At 47.7% G+C, this 19,901-nt stretch overlaps 1 protein-coding gene across 3 annotated transcripts in view; it reads right to left on the bottom strand.

Annotated features, from left to right (window-relative positions):
- Positions 1-19,901, bottom strand: part of spag9a (sperm associated antigen 9a) — a 112,974-nt gene that overhangs the window by 26,772 nt on the left and 66,301 nt on the right. For 2 of the 3 annotated variants that reach the window (XM_056287509.1, XM_056287511.1), the window contains 4 exons: positions 11,405-11,494; positions 10,937-11,053; positions 2,010-2,196; positions 1,604-1,819 (listed from right to left, as the gene is read on the bottom strand). In XM_056287509.1, the coding sequence (XP_056143484.1) occupies positions 1,604-1,819; positions 2,010-2,196; positions 10,937-11,053; positions 11,405-11,494 (610 nt within the window). The remainder of the gene's footprint in view (positions 1-1,603; positions 1,820-2,009; positions 2,197-10,936; positions 11,054-11,404; positions 11,495-19,901) is intronic. The other variant, XM_056287510.1, reaches the window with a different exon arrangement.

Genomic DNA, 19,901 nt, shown 5'->3' with positions numbered 1-19,901 from the left:
CGTTTTAGGTAGATCTTATCTTAACTTTTTTGTGCAATTGATCTAAAACTCATTTAATGCAAATATATGCAATTTTAGGAGCATTCGGGGAGCGGCCGGTTTGTATCTTTTTTCCCCCAGTAAGTTATTAAACTCTGAAAATCCATAATGGTCATAATGACCACCCATGATTGTTCTATTATCAGGCCTATTTGTATATGAAACGGATTGTTGGTTTCGGTCATTATACAGTCACTGTATTGTTTATAAGGGCGGGGGTACCTGCAGTCACTGTATTGTTTATAAGGGTGGGGGTACCTGCAGTCACTGTATTGTTTATAAGGGTGGGGACACCTGCAGTCACTGTATTGTTTATAAGGGTGGGACACCTGCAGTCACTGTATTGTTTATAAGGGTGGGACACCTGCAGTCACTGTATTGTTTATAAGGGTGGGGACACCTGTAGTCACTGTATTGTTTATAAGGGTGGGACACCTGCAGTCACTGTATTGTTTATAAGGGTGGGGGTACCTGCAGTCACTGTATTGTTTATAAGGGTGGGACACCTGCAGTCACTGTATTGTTTATAAGGGTGGGGACACCTGCAGTCACTGTATTGTTTATAAGGGTGGGGACACCTGCAGTCACTGTATTGTTTATAAGGGTGGGACACCTGCAGTCACTGTATTGTTTATAAGGGTGGGGACACCTGCAGTCACTGTATTGTTTATAAGGGTGGGACACCTGCAGTTACTGTATTGTTTATAAGGGTGGGGACACCTGCAGTTACTGTATTGTTTATAAGGGTGGGAACATGTAACTGTCTCAGAGATAGTTATATTGAGTTCATTAAGCCATTAAAAAAAAGATTAAAATGTAATAAATAAGTGGTTAAAAGGGGTAACATTGATAAAAATGTATATGAAATATAACACAGTAAAAAATGTTTAGTTAAAAAAATGCGCCCTTTATGCAAGGTTTAGTTGATGTTAGAGTGTAACAGGTCACATGACCAGAGTGTCGTTGAGGGCATAGCTGTTGCATTATGGGTCAGAACCAACATAGATGCAGAGGAAAGACATCTCCGTATACAGCCACCAAAAACAACTTTATTCTACACGTGGTTCAAGAGGCGCACACGGTAATTGTCCTTTATGTGTTTTATATTTGTGTATAATGTTGTTGATGTGGCTTTACATGGACAGTGTGATGTGTTTTCAGCTATTTTATTGGATTTCATTGTATTTCTGTTGTGCTAACGTTTGGGCCTGTTGATCAACGGACACTAGCTTGAGAGACTTTAAATGGAATGAGAGATGTATGTCTTATACGTCCTTTATTTTCTTGTAGTTTTCATGGTGTCTGCTGATGATAGAGAGAGATATATAAAATAAATCTTCAAAAGACATCTGTATGATGCGTGGCCGTTATTTCATTGGACCAATGTAGCTAGAGTGAAAACCTAAGGGTGGGGACACCTGCAGTCAGCTGAGACTGAAGAGGGCACTTAGATGAGTGATGAAACGTTTCTCTCAATAAACGTTGTGTCCAGATGAACTGATTCAACCTCCTTTGATTTTCGTACCTGGATTATTGAGCAGCATCAAGACATACAGGGCATCACCTGATCCCGGGGCAGCGTTGTGCTCAGCTGGCTGGTCGCCGATCCCTGGACTGGCCGTCTGGGGAATAGCGGTGGTTCCCTCTGCAGCCATGGCACCGTCACTGCCTGTGGAGCCAACACTGGCTACACTCCCAGCTAAAGACACCCGATCACCCTGGCTGGCCTCCAGGTCCTGGGGAACCTCCTCACCTGCGGGGTAGTCAGTCTCTAACACACCTTGAGGAGAAAAAAAAGTCAGTTTCTTTTTTGTGTTTTGTCAGAATCAGAAATAAAAACACACAAGGTGGAAAAAATAAGCAACCTTTTAATAACCAAGCCAAAGAAAAGGAAAACCACCACTACCTGTTCTCTCACTCGCCCACACAGAGATGTGCACAAAGACAGCCACTCTAAGCACTTAACACACCTGGCACACTGGCGATGCAAAGGATGTGGGTGTTGCAGGCATAGAAGCTGTCGAGTAGATCAGAGGGCTGGCTGGCATCCAGCACCATCACCTTGGTGGAGGAGTGGGTGCTGGTGCACACCCACATCCTGTTAGATATCTCCTCATGATGGATCAGCTCCCTCTCTTTCTCCTGCTCCCCTTTCTCCTGAAAACAGTAAGCCAACTGCCTCATTATGTCGAAGTTGGTAACAGATTACTTCACTTTACAGGTACCAGAGGAAAAGTCAAGCGATTTTGCGTGGTGCTAAATCAGAATTAATCTTAAGAGGGCTTCACATTGACAGTGAACAAACGGAAGGGCATGTTCACAATATTCTGACAGTGAACAAACGGAAGGGCATGTTCACAACATTCTTTGGAAACTACGCTTTACAGAGTGCTCATCAAAGCTGAGAAGAGCTCAACTTTTTTAGACAGAAGCAGATGACACTGACTATATTTTCTAAGAAAACCAATCAACTACAAAATGATGGAGGATCTCACACTATGGAGGCAGTAGGTGGTTTAACTACATCCCCCTCTTGTGGCTCCTCAGTGTCTAACACCAAAGCTGGTGCACGCAGCCTGCTCTTCACAATGCTCAAACAACAGTCAAAAGCCTATATCAGTGGTATATAGCCAACTGTTTGCTTATTAAATTTACTTTACAAAAAAAAGAAAATGTCGCATCTCATTATCCAATGAACGCAGCAGTTGTTATGGACACGTTTGCATCACGTGACCCATGTTTTACATTATGAATACAAGATGCGTTGAGACAGTATACTTGTTGTAGTGTCTTGACATATGCTCAGTAATCTAGGTAAGGAAATCCCAGAAAGCTGAATCAGTTCACCTGGACACAACCTTAGTGGGGGAACATTCCTCACTCAGGCTAAGAGGATGGCACAACACAGAAGAACTACCTTGTCAGACCAGGACTCTGTGGTTGACACCCACCTACAGGCCAGTGGCAGTTCTTTCAAAGACGAGCATGTGCACATCCTTGATAGGGAGGAACGCTGGCTTGAACAGGGAGTCAAAGAGGCCATCTATGTGAATAGGGAACGACCATCCCTGAACCGAGGAGGGGACTAAGAATACATCTTTCTTTTACTCCCCCCCCTTTTCTCCCCAACTATACCCGTCCAATTACCCCACTCTTCTGAGCCGTCCCAGTCTCTGCTCCACTTCCTCTGCTGATCCGAGGAGGGCTGCAGATTACCACATATCTCCTCCAATACATGTGGAGTCACCAGCCGCTTCTTTTCACCTGACAGTGAGGAGTTTCACCAGGGGGACGTAGCACGTGGGAGGATCACGCTATTCCCCCCAGTTCCCCCTCCCCCCCGAACAGACACCCCGACCGACCAGAGGAGGTGCTAGTGCAGCGACCAGGACACATACCCACATCCGGCTTCCCACCCACAGACACGGCCAACTGTGTCTGTAGGGACACCTGATCAAGCCGGAGGTAACACGGGGATTCGAACTGGCAATTCCGTGTTGGTAGGTAACGGAGTAGACCGCCACGCCACCCAGACGCCGACTAAGCGTACATCTGTCTCCATCTTACAACGCTGTGATTGCAGCTATTCCCCAATCCTCTGTGAACAGTACACGTAGCCATTCTAAATCTCATTAATGGTCACAGCATTGGCATATAAAGCCCAGCACCGGTTTTGGTCCTGATGCAGCTGTATTGTTTATAAGGTTGGGGATACCTACAGCCGATGGGTTAAATGTTTCTCCCACTAAACTTTGTGTCTGGATGAACTGACTCTGGTACTTCTTTTGATTAAAGTCATCAGGCTCAAGTTAAGCGTCAGCATTTTGCATTCTGATGCTGGCTAACATGACAGCTTCTCAACAGAGCTGACAGGTGAGATCGTCGGAAAATACAAGACAATCCATTACTGCACCAAACAATAGGATGTAGGCCAGTGGTTTCCAAAATTGTACAGTGATAGAAAATACCCAATGGGGGCCCTCTCAGCCCTGCAAAGAAAAATCACCTACTACAAAAGTGGGCATCAGATACTCATGTAACTTAGAGGTTGTAATACAGGCTTTATAAACTACTGACTACCCACACACAGCCCGTGTCTGTATTTTGACTTCATGTTGCTGAGCAGAGAGGCAGTTCTGGCATAAGTCATTGCTGCTCACCACTATCTAGTGAGTCAAGATGACATGAAAGGAGGATCAATGGAGAACACATTTAGTTCCTCTTTCAGCTCAAAGAAGCTGGTCAGTTTCATTCACTACCTCCACGTGTCATCATACAACGGGTAAAATACACCTTAGCTAAAGGACCAAACTTACAAAAATCCTCTCACCGTGGGTCATCCTGCAAATGGTATGTTTCTCAAGTGAGGGCGACTGACTTTTTTGTTGTTGTTTTCTTTAACCATGTGTCCATTCTTAGCACAGAATTCATTTATCATAAGAATGCATTCTTAGCTTCCGGTGTGGGAAGATGGTGGCAATAATTCACATTTGTGGCGGCCTCACCCAGACCGTCGATGCAGTGTCTTTGTCCACGTCTGTGTCTACATTTTTGTCTTTGTTCGTTGGCTGGGAGAGCTGGTGCCAAATCGGCTGGAGAGCCTGGTCTGCTGCGCTGTGCACCTAGGGACTGTGGCCTTGCCCAGAGCTGCACCTGAGGAGGTAACAACGAGGGTGGTCTGACAGGACGCGGAAGCGGGGCAGGCTAAGCTAACTGCTAGTCCATGCAGACCGGCAGTTCCGATAACACCGAGGGCGGTCTGGCGGCGGCCTCACCTGAGGTTGACTGTGGTGTTTTTGATGTGTGTTGAGGGTGTCTGTCTGGGAGGGCTGGTGCTGGATCAGCTGGGAGAGCTTGGTCTGCTTTGTTCGGTTGCCACAGGGACCACGGCCCCTGCCTGGTGCTGCGCCCGAGGAGGAAACACAGAGGGCGGTCTGACAGGAAGTGTAATCTGGGCAGGCTAGGCTAACTGCTAGCCCATGCAGATCGGCGGTTCTGACAGTCAACCTGGCTGGCATTCGTTCCCTTGGACAGTGATTTTTTTCTTTTCTTTTTTTGGGTTTGGGTTTGTGTGTTAGTGTGAATATGTGTGTTCTTGTAGTTGTTGGATGTGTTTTTGTCTGTGTGTTGCACTGCTGTGGGCTGGGGGAAATGGCATTTCATTTCACTTCATGTGTGCAAGTACATAAGGTGAAATGACAAATGAAGGGTTCCTGCTTCCCGATACGTCTGCCCATGATACTGCCCAGCTGTTTTCCAGAGCGTCTTGCTGTCAGTGTGATTACAGGACAGACCAGCTCTTCTACAGTGTGATCCCTGGCAGGGCGTCTTGCTGTCAGTGTGATTACAGGACAGACCAGCTCTTCTACAGTGTGATCCCTGGCAGGGCGTCTTGCTGTCAGTGTGATTACAGGACAGATCAGCTCTTCTGCAGTGTGATCCCTGGCAGGAGGTCTTGCTGTCAGTGTGATTACAGGATAGATCAGCTCTTCAGCAGTGTGATCCCTGGCAGGAGGTCTTGCTGTCAGTGTGATTAAAGGATAGACCAGCTCTTCTGCAGTGTGATCCCTGGCAGGGCGTCTTGCTGTCAGTGTGATTACAGGATAGACCAGCTCTTCTACAGTGTGATCCCTGGCAGGAGGTCTTGCTGTCAGTGTGATTACAGGACAGACCAGCTCTTCTGCAGTGTGATCCCTGGCAGGGCGTCTTGCTGTCAGTGTGATTACAGGATAGACCAGCTCTTCTACAGTGTGATCCCTGGCAGGAGGTCTTGCTGTCAGTGTGATTACAGGACAGACCAGCTCTTCTACAGTGTGATCCCTGGCAGGGCGTCTTGCTGTCAGTGTGATTACAGGACAGACCAGCTCTTCTACAGTGTGATCCCTGGCAGGAGGTCTTGCTGTCAGTGTGATTACAGGACAGACCAGCTCTTCTACAGTGTGATCCCTGGCAGGGCGTCTTGCTGTCAGTGTGATTACAGGACAGACGAGCTCTTCTACAGTGTGATCCCTGGCAGGGCGTCTTGCTGTCAGTGTGATTACAGGACAGACCAGCTCTTCTGCAGTGTAATCCCTGGCAGGGCGTCTTGCTGTCAGTGTGATTACAGGACAGACCAGCTCTTCTGCAGTGTGATGCCTGGCAGGGTGTCTTGCTGTCAGTGTGATTACAGGACAGACCAGCTCTTCTGCAGTGTGATCCCTGGCAGGGCGTCTTGCTGTCAGTGTGATTACAGGACAGATCAATTGTTCTGCAGTGTGATCCCTGGCAGGGCGTCTTGCTGTCAGTGTGATTACAGGACAGACCAGCTCTTCTGCAGTGTGATCCCTGGCAGGGCGTCTTGCTGTCAGTGTGATTACAGGACAGACCAGCTCTTCTGCAGTGTGATCCCTGGCAGGGCGTCTTGCTGTCAGTGTGATTACAGGACAGACGAGCTCTTCTACAGTGTGATCCCTGGCAGGGCGTCTTGCTGTCAGTGTGATTACAGGACAGACCAGCTCTTCTGCAGTGTAATCCCTGGCAGGGCGTCTTGCTGTCAGTGTGATTACAGGACAGACCAGCTCTTCTGCAGTGTGATCCCTGGCAGGGCGTCTTGCTGTCAGTGTGATTACAGGACAGATCAATTGTTCTGCAGTGTGATCCCTGGCAGGGCGTCTTGCTGTCAGTGTGATTACAGGACAGATCAATTGTTCTGCAGTGTGATCCCTGGCAGGGCGTCTTGCTGTCAGTGTGATTACAGGACAGATCAGCTCTTCTACAGTGTGATCCCTGGCAGGGCGTCTTGCTGTCAATGTGATTACAGGACAGATCAGCTCTTCTACAGTGTGATCCCTGGCAGGGTGTCTTGCTGTCAGTGTGATTACAGGACAGACCAGCTCTTCTACAGTGTGATCCCTGGCAGGGCGTCTTGCTGTCAATGTGATTACAGGACAGATCAGCTCTTCAGCAGTGTGATCCCTGGCAGGGCGTCTTGCTGTCAGTGTGATTACAGGATAGACCAGCTCTTCTGCAGTGTGATCCCTGGCAGGGCATCTTGCTGTCAGTGTGATTACAGGACAGACCAGCTCTTCTACAGTGTGATCCCTGACAGGGTGTCTTGCTGTCAGTGTGATTACAGGACAGACCAGCTCTTCAGCAATGTGATCCCTGACAGGGTGTCTTGCTGTCAGTGTGATTACAGGACAGATCAGCTCTTCTGCAGTGTGATCCCTGGCAGGGCGTCTTGCTGTCAGTGTGATTACAGGGCAGATCAGTTCCTCTGCAGTGTGATCCCTGGCAGGGCATCTTGCTGTCAGTGTGATTACAGGGCAGATCAGTTCCTCTGCAGTGTGATCCCTGGCAGGGCGTCTTGCTGTCAGTGTGATTACAGGGCAGATCAGTTCCTCTACAGTGTGATCCCTGGCAGGGCGTCTTGCTGTCAGTGTGATTACAGGACAGACCAGCTCTTCTACAGTGTGATGCCTGGCAGGGTGTCTTGCTGTCAGTGTGATTACAGGACAGACCAGCTCTTCAGCAATGTGATCCCTGGCAGGGCGTCTTGCCGTCAGTGTGATTACAGGACAGACCAGCTCTTCAGCAATGTGATCCCTGGCAGGGCGTCTTGCTGTCAGTGTGATTACAGGACAGACCAGCTCTTCTACAGTGTGATCCCTGGCAGGGCGTCTTGCTGTCAGTGTGATTACAGGACAGATCAGCTCTTCAGCAGTGTGATCCCTGGCAGGGCGTCTTGCTCTCAGTGTGATTACAGGACAGACCAGCTCTTCAGCAGTGTGATCCCTGGCAGGGCGTCTTGCTCTCAGTGTGATTACAGGACAGACCAGCTCTTCTACAGTGTGATCCCTGGCAGGAGGTCTTGCTGTCAGTGTGATTACAGGACAGACCAGCTCTTCTACAGTGTGATCCCTGGCAGGGCGTCTTGCTGTCAGTGTGATTACAGGACAGACCAGCTCTTCTACAGTGTGATCCCTGGCAGGAGGTCTTGCTGTCAGTGTGATTACAGGACAGACCAGCTCTTCTACAGTGTGATCCCTGGCAGGGCGTCTTGCTGTCAGTGTGATTACAGGACAGACGAGCTCTTCTACAGTGTGATCCCTGGCAGGGCGTCTTGCTGTCAGTGTGATTACAGGACAGATCAATTGTTCTGTAGTGTGATCCCTGGCAGGGCGTCTTGCTGTCAGTGTGATTACAGGACAGACCAGCTCTTCTGCAGTGTGATGCCTGGCAGGGTGTCTTGCTGTCAGTGTGATTACAGGACAGACCAGCTCTTCTGCAGTGTGATCCCTGGCAGGGCGTCTTGCTGTCAGTGTGATTACAGGACAGATCAATTGTTCTGCAGTGTGATCCCTGGCAGGGCGTCTTGCTGTCAGTGTGATTACAGGACAGACCAGCTCTTCTGCAGTGTGATCCCTGGCAGGGCGTCTTGCTGTCAGTGTGATTACAGGACAGACCAGCTCTTCTGCAGTGTGATCCCTGGCAGGGCGTCTTGCTGTCAGTGTGATTACAGGACAGACCAGCTCTTCTACAGTGTGATCCCTGGCAGGGCGTCTTGCTGTCAGTGTGATTACAGGACAGATCAGCTCTTCTACAGTGTGATCCCTGGCAGGGCGTCTTGCTGTCAGTGTGATTACAGGACAGACCAGCTCTTCTGCAGTGTAATCCCTGGCAGGGCGTCTTGCTGTCAGTGTGATTACAGGACAGACCAGCTCTTCTACAGTGTGATCCCTGGCAGGGCGTCTTGCTGTCAGTGTGATTACAGGACAGACGAGCTCTTCTACAGTGTGATCCCTGGCAGGGCGTCTTGCTGTCAGTGTGATTACAGGACAGACCAGCTCTTCTGCAGTGTAATCCCTGGCAGGGCGTCTTGCTGTCAGTGTGATTACAGGACAGACCAGCTCTTCTGCAGTGTGATCCCTGGCAGGGCGTCTTGCTGTCAGTGTGATTACAGGACAGATCAATTGTTCTGCAGTGTGATCCCTGGCAGGGCGTCTTGCTGTCAGTGTGATTACAGGACAGATCAATTGTTCTGCAGTGTGATCCCTGGCAGGGCGTCTTGCTGTCAGTGTGATTACAGGACAGATCAGCTCTTCTACAGTGTGATCCCTGGCAGGGCGTCTTGCTGTCAATGTGATTACAGGACAGATCAGCTCTTCTACAGTGTGATCCCTGGCAGGGTGTCTTGCTGTCAGTGTGATTACAGGACAGACCAGCTCTTCTACAGTGTGATCCCTGGCAGGGCGTCTTGCTGTCAATGTGATTACAGGACAGATCAGCTCTTCAGCAGTGTGATCCCTGGCAGGGCGTCTTGCTGTCAGTGTGATTACAGGATAGACCAGCTCTTCTGCAGTGTGATCCCTGGCAGGGCATCTTGCTGTCAGTGTGATTACAGGACAGACCAGCTCTTCTACAGTGTGATCCCTGACAGGGTGTCTTGCTGTCAGTGTGATTACAGGACAGACCAGCTCTTCAGCAATGTGATCCCTGACAGGGTGTCTTGCTGTCAGTGTGATTACAGGACAGATCAGCTCTTCTGCAGTGTGATCCCTGGCAGGGCGTCTTGCTGTCAGTGTGATTACAGGGCAGATCAGTTCCTCTGCAGTGTGATCCCTGGCAGGGCATCTTGCTGTCAGTGTGATTACAGGACAGACCAGCTCTTCTACAGTGTGATCCCTGACAGGGTGTCTTGCTGTCAGTGTGATTACAGGACAGACCAGCTCTTCAGCAATGTGATCCCTGACAGGGTGTCTTGCTGTCAGTGTGATTACAGGACAGATCAGCTCTTCTGCAGTGTGATCCCTGGCAGGGCGTCTTGCTGTCAGTGTGATTACAGGGCAGATCAGTTCCTCTGCAGTGTGATCCCTGGCAGGGCATCTTGCTGTCAGTGTGATTACAGGGCAGATCAGTTCCTCTGCAGTGTGATCCCTGGCAGGGCGTCTTGCTGTCAGTGTGATTACAGGGCAGATCAGTTCCTCTACAGTGTGATCCCTGGCAGGGCGTCTTGCTGTCAGTGTGATTACAGGACAGACCAGCTCTTCTACAGTGTGATGCCTGGCAGGGTGTCTTGCTGTCAGTGTGATTACAGGACAGACCAGCTCTTCAGCAATGTGATCCCTGGCAGGGCGTCTTGCCGTCAGTGTGATTACAGGACAGACCAGCTCTTCAGCAATGTGATCCCTGGCAGGGCGTCTTGCTGTCAGTGTGATTACAGGACAGACCAGCTCTTCTACAGTGTGATCCCTGGCAGGGCGTCTTGCTGTCAGTGTGATTACAGGACAGATCAGCTCTTCAGCAGTGTGATCCCTGGCAGGGCGTCTTGCTCTCAGTGTGATTACAGGACAGACCAGCTCTTCAGCAGTGTGATCCCTGGCAGGGCGTCTTGCTCTCAGTGTGATTACAGGACAGATCAATTGTTCTACAGTGTGATCCCTGGCAGGGCGTCTTGCTGTCAGTGTGATTATAGGACAGACCAGCTCTTCAGCAGTGTGATCCCTGGCAGGGCGTCTTGCTCTCAGTGTGATTACAGGACAGATCAATTGTTCTACAGTGTGATCCCTGGCAGGGCGTCTTGCTGTCAGTGTGATTATAGGACAGACCAGCTCTTCAGCAGTGTGATCCCTGGCAGGGCGTCTTGCCGTCAGTGTGGGGTATTTTATATCGTCTCCAAGCAGAAGATGCAGTACAAACATTTCGGTGATGAGTTTTGCTTCACTACAATTTTTGTGTATACATACAGCTGGAGTATATAAGACTTTTTTTTAATACCAATAAAGTCTTGGTACATTCCCCTTGGGGTTCACATGCCACATTATTTGGAAAAAGCAGATGCAGGCTGTGTCTTAATTAGATAACTGTGCCGTTTTGGTTACAGCAATGGTAAGGTCATTCACTTTGACTCCTTTCATACCTTGCTGTCTTGGTCCAGTTGGTCCAGGCTGCCCTGGGAGCCTTTACTCTGTTTAGTGCTCTCAGATGGCTCATATGTCCTCCCCCCGGACAGGTTAACTCCTGCAGCACACCACAGCTGGCAGACAGTAAGGAAGAAGTTATGAAACGGTGCAATAATATCTAGCAATGTGTTGTCATTCATGTTCATCCATCCATCCATCCATTATCCCAACTGCTTGTCCTGCTCTCAGGGTCACGGGATGCTGGAGCCTATCCCAGCAGTCATTGGACAGCAGGCGGGGAGATGCCCTGGACAGGCTGCCAGGCCATCACACACACACACACACACACACACATACACACACACCTTGAGACAATTTAGTACGGGCGATTCACCTGACCTACATTAAAAATAAAATCAAAACAGGCAGAGTAAACAGAAAGCTCACTACATAGCAGACGTGTGTGTGTGTGTTCATTTCTGTACCTTCATAGAAGCATCTTTCTGATCCAGAGGTCTCAGGTAAACCGGTACAGGTAGGTTCATTTTATTCTCTGTCTGACCTCCATTAGCCACCTGTCAGAGCAAAACAACACACACGCAACACACGCAACACACACAGGGGAACAAAATTATCTTGTGCAGTCCCTGAAGTGGAAAAAACAAGCGCCAGTACTCCCCTAATTCACATGGGGTTTTATAGATTCTTATTAGGGGTCCAAGCAACGATAGCTGTGGGAACCCTATTGTTTTTTATCTAAGGGTTATCGTTATTATTAGGGCTCCCAGCCCCAGGGGCTGGGAACCCTGTTGTTTCTGCTCATACGTCTATTTATTTGTTTTCCGTCGGTAAAAGTGGTGCTGCAGCCTACACCGTAACAGATTCTACAAAACCCTTTGGAGGGCTGGTACAGAACTTCGTACTTACCCCAGATGCAAAAAATGACACGTCAACCAGTTGGTGGCGTTATTTTGAAGGTCAACGCGTTTTGGCACGTAACTCCCAAACCGTACATCGGACATTCAAAAACGTTACATGCACAGACTCACTGAGCATAGCTGAATCACGTGGTATAGGCCACGCCCATTTCTGCCTGTCATTTTATTTCGCAAATTTGCGAAAATAGCCAAAACTACTTTTTCGAACTCCTCCTAGGCCGTGCGTTCGATTTACACGAAACTTGGCACACATCATCTACAGTCACTCAAGGCAAAAAGTTATTGAAAGAATTTTGATCCGTTGCTCGGTTTTGATTTGACAGGTCAATGAACCTTGACTGAAAAACGGTGATTTTCCATGACGGTGCCATAACCCATCAATGCATTTTCATATCAACTTGAAATTTTAGACGTATGTCACGTATTGTCAAAAGATCCTAACCCATGAAGTGCGTTTCATTTGTCCAGTACGGGGCGCTATATATTGGAGAAGTTTATATCTCATAATTGGCACCATGGATTTGGATGAAATTTGGGGTGCACAATCTAGGATCATAATGGAGTTGATACATGTGATTTGGTCATGATTTAAAAAAAGTAGGCGTGGCTTACGACAAAAATGTAAATTTCACCTGCGAAACTTCAAAAATGCCCCAAAATTTCCCAAAAATCACCTGTACATCCTACAGAGCTGAGATGTTGTGAGCAGATCCAGTAAGTGATGCCAAAACTTTGCTACACTGCAACATATGGTCAATTCAGAAGTCCGTCACTATATTTTTCTAAATATGAAAAATCATAAAACATGAATATTTCTGCACAGATTCATTCAATTGCTACCAAAATCACCACAGACATTCTGGAGAATGAACATATCAAGTGGTCCAAAGGGCGTTCTAATCGGTCAAACAAGGCATCCACAGCATTGTACAATATATGCTTATACAGTGTACAATATACGTAATATTTCTTATTTTCAAAAATATTTGATCAAACTATTCCAAAATATTTGATAGGTCACGTGACACTACCAGGATGGTGTGTGAATGTTTTCAGATTTTTATCCCCAACGATTTTTGTGTTATAAGCGTTTAAAGTATAAGGGACAACATGCAGCTCTTTAGCAGCAATTATGCTATTGGTTCAAGGTGGCGGATCTTGTTCACAGTAACAGTATTATTCAATACTTAACACTCAATATTATTGAAAAGTATATATAGCCTAATACTACTCATTTTTTCCCCACGTTATCCGTAAATGTCGTTATATTCTTTTAGACAAATATTTTGGTTTTCTTTGAGCCCAAATCACACGATGTTAATAAACCGTTCCAGTTTCATCAATAATATAATCCTTTGTTGACTTCATAGATTATCAATAGTTGTACGCTATAGTCACAACCATACTCATACACCATCTTGACGGACAGCTTTATGACCACCGTCGCTCTTTAAGACTGAGACTTGCATCCATCTAATAATCAAACAGTTCAACTAGCGTGGCTCCTACAGACAGCCAGATCCGAATTACATACATGGGGGCTTGGACCCCGTTAATACCTGCTTGCAGGTCTAGTTATTATTATTATTGTTATTATAATTGTTGTAGTTATTATTGTTATTATTATTATGATTTCTTTCGTGTTTCCTGTTTTACATCCCGTAGAGCCGGGTCCAAACTATGGACCTGAGGCGGTATGGGGCAGATGTCACTTGATTGACAGTACTCGTGGTAATATGTGGGCTGTTCTGAGTAGGGCCGATCTTCTGGACTGCGCTGATGTTGATGTTGCCTGGGATACGGTTGGTGAACTTTTCCATTCCCTTCTTCATGGGTCCTAGAGCTCCGATGACCACTGGTGCTGTTTCGGGCTTCATGCCCCACATCCTGTTGATTTCAGTCTGCAGGTCTTTGTACTTGGTCAACTTCTCTGTGACTTTCACTGTGGTGTGTTTTTTCGGGAGTTGTTGCCGTGTCGATGATCATGCACCTCTTTTGCTTCCTGTCCTTGATAACGATGTCGGGCTTGTTGGCTTTTATCTCTCTGTCAGGGTGGATGGGCGTGGCCCAGAGGATGGTGACGTCATTGTTCTCAGTGACCGTTTTTGGCTGCTGTTCGTACCACTCTCAGTGGTCTTGGTCTTGTAACTCCTGCAGATCTTCCAGTGCCAGTACATGTACTCGGTCTTTGCCAGTTCCGAGCAACCTGACACAATGTGGTCGATGGTTTCTTGGTACATTCCACAGATTCTGCATTCTGGGTCGGTTCCATCTTTGATGACGCGATGGTGACAGGATCTGGTTGCCAGGCTCTGGTCTTGTGCAGCGATTATCAGGCCCTCCGTCCGTCTCTGCTTTCAGCCCGGTGCTCCTCAGCCACTGGTGTGTCTTTGGTTGGTCCACATCTGCGTCTTTCATTCTTTTTGGGTACTTCCTGTGCATTGCTTTGTCCTCCCAGGTGTTTGCAGTTGCTGCTGGCCATGGTGTTTTATTGCTGCTTCACTCGTTTGGTGTAGATGGTAGTTGCCTCACTTTCTGTTGGTGGGGTTTCTGGGACATCAAGCTCTTTCTTGAACTGTGCAGCTTCTTTATTGATGGATTATCATTATTATTACTATTATTATTATTGTTGATGTTGTTGTTTCTGCAGGGCGCCACAATAAGCGCATTTACATTTTGGGACATATCTCGGGCTGTGTGTGGAATTTTTGAGAAATTGTTTTTACGTCTAATTTGAAGCTCCCGTATCCGACGCACCCATTCGCCTCAATTTCCGCCCGCCAAATCTCCCGCCATTTTCAAAACACCGGAAGTGCAGGTAAAATGAACTCGTCGGAGGCTGTTCATCCGATTCGCACGACATTTGGTGTGCATCATCTCCACACAATGTAGATAGAAAGTTGTTAAAAGAATTGTGATATGTCCTTCCACTTCGAAGCTACATGTCAATCAAAATTTAAGGTGTGGCCCATCGTGATTGTATTGCCTATATCTAGCGATGTGGTTGTCCAAACTTCACGAAACTTGTCACGCACAATCAAAACAACATTCTTTGGAAGCAAGCCAACTTTGGTGACATTTTGTCCATAGGGAGCGCTATAACTGACACGTCAATATCTCAAAAACCGCTCGAACTAAAAATCTGAAATTTGGTATACTTATACGCGGACCCGTTTGGCTACATTGCCAAAAGTGCCAATTGGCTGGATTACCAAAATGGCAGCCAAACAGCCAATCAAATTTCAGTAGCTAATATTTGCTAGTGTGAATGGCCGATCTTCATGAAAACTGACAGGCTTATTTTTTGTGGCACATAGAAGCCATGTACCAAATATGAAACAGATCTGACATATGGGGGCGTTTTGGGTCATATCTCGGGCTCCGTATGGAATTTTTGAGAAATTATTTCCTCCTCCGATTCCTTGAAAGCTCCCGAATCTAACACAGCCATTCCCGCCAATTCCCGCCTGCAAAATTGTCAGCTGCAATATTACTCGAACCCTGTTAATCGCCGCTTGCGGCTATATTTTTCTTAGTATTTTTACCTTTTATATTAGACAGTGTGTAACATTGGGCTGGTGTAGGTGGAGAGCGCTAGCAGCATGTGGCTAGTTGGCAAGAGCCTCGGGATAGCCTCTGATTAGCTCAGAGAGTCGACGGACAACGAGATGGGGATTTCCACACTGCTACTTTATTCTATTGTATACACGCTGACCATACAATGCCAGGGCTCCACGGCACTATGTTCACCGATCATACATGAACGGTAAAACATACAAATCATAACCTTCACCGGCTTGTTAGGGTGACAGCTCGTTCTTGGGGACGTCGGTCGAAGCAGCAGTGAGAACGGCTCTACTCTAGTGCGTCACAAAACAAACAAGAGGACGAGCTGTCAGGCCAACTTGTGTCCGGGCTGCCAAAATGTGTCCGGGTGACGTCATCGCAATGCGATCGTGACAGCCCGCATTCCGGTTGATTAAAATAAAATTTCGTGACCCTTTTTTGGGCTTGCTCGCTATCTAGCTCACCTGTCATTGATGTCAACAAACATATAATAGCAAATACTGGACGTTTCATTTTAATGGAAAATAGGTTTATCAAACATCTTTATTGAAAAACTCATCCACGCTACAGTGATCAACCAGTAGATGAACTTTTGCCAAACAGTATGCTTTTTTGTGCTTTTCGAAAAACACATCTTAATATAAACTGTAATAAATCACAGAATGTCCAGTCAAACGGAGCAGGTGAAGTGTCCACTTTATTCAGCTAAGAAGACAGCTCACATGTATGCGACACAACTTCCACGCATAGTCTACTGTCGTAAAACCCCTTTCATGTACAGCCGCATCTCACAGTTAACTGTTAACTGTAATACTGTGACATCTCCCCCTTTAGTTTTTCTTTCACCTTTCAAAGTAAACAAATAGAACATTATGTTAAACATTATGTAAACAGTGCTATTCTTCTGTAGCATCAATAAAACTCTTACCACACTGAGAGCAACAATAAGGCTTCAACATTCAGTTTAACATTTCACAACCTATTACCCTCTGGAACTCTTTTGACATTTCCAAATAACTCTTTAGTTATATAGTTTACCATCTGCAACTCTTTTTTTCACCCTTTTCTTCCCCCCTATTTTCATAAATGTATATCCCCCCCAAAGGCCATGAGATGTGAGAACACAGTCACTCACAAGTCCAGTCTAACAACTGGTTTAATGACCCGTCCAGACCTGGTCTGTGGAAGTTTCTCTGTACCAGCATGTATGCTGACACTGGGGGTGTGTGGACCAGTCCCCTGTCCCAACTGTGTCGTAGGGCTCTCGACTGGCATCCTTGCAAACAGGTGAGACAGGTGCTATGCTCCCAGCTGACTCTAGAGCAGGCATCACCTGGAGATGGCAACGGTTGCGCCGGAACGTTCCACCCTGCTGTGTCTGAATGAGGTAAGAGCGTGGTGTGACACTCTCACTGGTCACTACTGCAGGAGTTGTCCAGGATTTCTGGTGGTCCAGCTTGGTGAGAACATGACCACCTGGCTGCAGTGGATCTCACCCCATGACGTTGGTTATAATAGAAGGCTTGCTTCTTCTTTTCAGCCTTGTCTTTCTGCTTGATCAGTTGCAAATTAGGCCATCTAGGTTGCAGGTTTCTCTCGAGGGTAGGGAGCGTCGTCCTGATCTTCCGGCCCATTAGGAGCTCAGCTGGGCTGGCTCCCGTGGTGCTGCACGGAGTCGACCTGTAACACGAGTGCAATGAGAGGGTCCTTCTGTTACAGGATTCTCTTTGCAATCTGCACGGTCCTTTCAGCGTGACCATTTACTTGTGCGGGCTCAAGGTGATATGTTTAAAATCGAGCTCACGAGCTAGGTCTTGAAACTTGGCACTCGAGAACTGTGGCCCATTGTCACTCACGACAACATCCGGTACGCCGTACCGGGCACATGTTGCTTTTAGCTTCAGAGCGAGTTGAGCACTGGTTGTTGTTGTCATGTGTAGAATCTCTTTGTATCTAGAGAAGTAGTCTGAGATAACTAAATAGTTCTGTTTGTTGCACTCACACAGGTCCAGAGCTATACGCTTCCATGGCCTGTCAGGGAGCGGAGTAGAGATCAATGGCTCCTTTTGCTGTGCTCTTCTTGACTCACAGCAACACCGATGTGACGAGACCTTGTGTTTTATCTGTGAGGAAATGCCCAGTCACCAGACAGAGGCGTTTGCCCTCTCCTGACATTTTGTGAGGCCCTGATGTCCATCATGAATACTATCAAGAATGTCTGCCCAGGGTCCGCGGTGGTGTAGCGGTCTAAGCATCGGCTTTGTGTCGATGCAGTTGCTCACTGGGGAGCGGGATTCGCGCCCCGGTCTCGTCAGATCCGACTATGGCCGGACTCAATGAAGCAGCAATCATTGGCAACGCTGTCTTCGGGAGGGGGGCGGAGTTGGCTTGTGTTCGTCACGTGAATGCGTCTCTGTGTGTGTTGGAAAAAACAATGGTTCGGCCTGGAGTCGCCTTGTCACGAAAGTGGGGAGGCGGTCTCCTTCGAGACTGCCGGCCGGAGAGATGCAGTTGGCGAACGCATGCAATACGAGGGTGGGTGTTTGAATTAAAATAGGGATCGAATGGCCACTAAATTGGGAGAAAAAAGGGAAAAATCAGAAATAAATGTATATATATATATAAAAAAGAATGTCTGCCCTCAATTTCTCAGGTATCACTATTCGACATCCCCTAGTAACCACTCCCTTATACTCTGAAAGGTCACTTTTCATTGGAAAATACTCTCTTATGTTACCTGGGACTTCACTCACATGTTCAGGCCACCCTGACCTGATGTGTCTGATTACCGTCTGTAGCGTCTCATCCGCTGCTGTGGCTGTTCTGATGCTGGCCAGCTTCTGTGGAGTAGCAGGCATGTTCTCAATGACAGCTGCCATGTAGCACTCCACATCTGAGTGTGTGTCCCTCTCGTTCTCCGTGTGGCGCACAGGGCTCCTTGACAGTGTGTCTGCCACAACGAGTGTCTTTCCAGGTGCATACTCAGCTATGGGTTTAAACCTCATGAGCCGCATAAGAAGTCTCTGTCACCGTAGTGGAACATTGTCTAAGTCCTTGCTGTTCATTAGTGGGGCCAAGGGCTTGTGGTCTGTCACTAGTTTGAAACTGTCGAGGCCATAGAGGTATTTTTCAAACCGCTCACAGGCCCAGACACACACCAAACACTCTTTTTCGATCTGCGCGTGTTTGGTTTCCGCATCAGTCAATCTCCTGGAGCAGTATGCTACTGGCTTCCAGTCTTCCCCATGGAGCTGCAGTAGCACGCCACCAATCCCATAGCTACTTGCATCAGCTGAGACTGCAGTGGGTTTGTTGACGTTGTAGAATGTCAACACAGGTGATGTCATCAGGAGCTCTTTAAGCCTCTCAAACGCTGTCTGTTGTGCTGGCCCCCAGGTCCATGCTGTCTTGGCCCTTAGCAGTTCATACAGTGGCTGGCCCACTGTGGATAGGGTTTGCACGTATTTACCAAGATAGTTCACCATGCCAAGGACTCGTTTCAGGTCCTGCACATTCTTTGGTGTGGTAAGCTCTTGGATAGCCTCCACTTTGGCTGGATCTGGTCGCACGCCAGCGGCATCGATCACATGTCCCAGGAAGTGAAGCTGTTTCTGCCTCAGCACACACTTTTCCTTGTTGAGCTTAAGTCCAGCGGACTCGACTCTCTCCAGGACTTTCTGAAGCCAAAGGTCATGTTCTTCCATGTCCCTTCTGTACACGACTATGTCGTCCATGTACACAGCTGCCCCCTATAGGCCATGCAGTGTCGCTTTCATTTTTCTTTGAAATATCTCTGGTGCGCTCGTTATTCCAAACGGTAAGCATCGGAAACAGTACCTGGTGAATGGAGTTATGAACGTCGTCAGCCTGGCGCTGTCGCTGTGCAAAGGGATCTGGAAAAATCCCGAGGCTGCGTCGAGGCTGGAGAACACCATTGCTCCGCTCAGCTTGGCTATGATCTCCTCCGGTTTAGGTAAGATGAATCTCTCTCTCTTGACCTGTTCATTCAGTTTCTTTAGATCCACGCATATTCACACTTTTCCAGACCTTTTCAGGATAGGCACCATAGGGGCACACCAATCTGTCGGCTCTGTTACCTCCTCTATAATGCCGTTCTCCTCCATCCGGCACAGCTCCTCTCTAACCTTGTGCATTAGCGGTATTGGGACCCTGTGTACTGTGTTCACTGCGTATGGTGTGGCATTGTCCTTTAACTGTATCTTTACAGGCTCTGTCTTGAGAGTGCCATGCTCTCCAAATGCATTATGGACCTCCTCGACTCGCTTCACAAGGCCCATCTCTGTTGCAGTGGAACGGCTGAGTAAGTTATTGACACGCTGCCCTCCAATAACATACACTGGGAATGAGGATGACTTGCCCTTGTACATGGTGCATGCTTGAAATTGCCCTTGACAATTGAGTTGACCCCCTGGACTGCATAGTGAAATGCTGATCTGCTTTAGCTCTCTCTTTGGAA

This window comes from Lampris incognitus, chromosome 10 (assembly GCF_029633865.1).
Source record: "Lampris incognitus isolate fLamInc1 chromosome 10, fLamInc1.hap2, whole genome shotgun sequence".
Taxonomy (NCBI): domain Eukaryota; kingdom Metazoa; phylum Chordata; class Actinopteri; order Lampriformes; family Lampridae; genus Lampris; species Lampris incognitus.
This window is presented reverse-complemented; position numbering and strand designations above follow the sequence as displayed.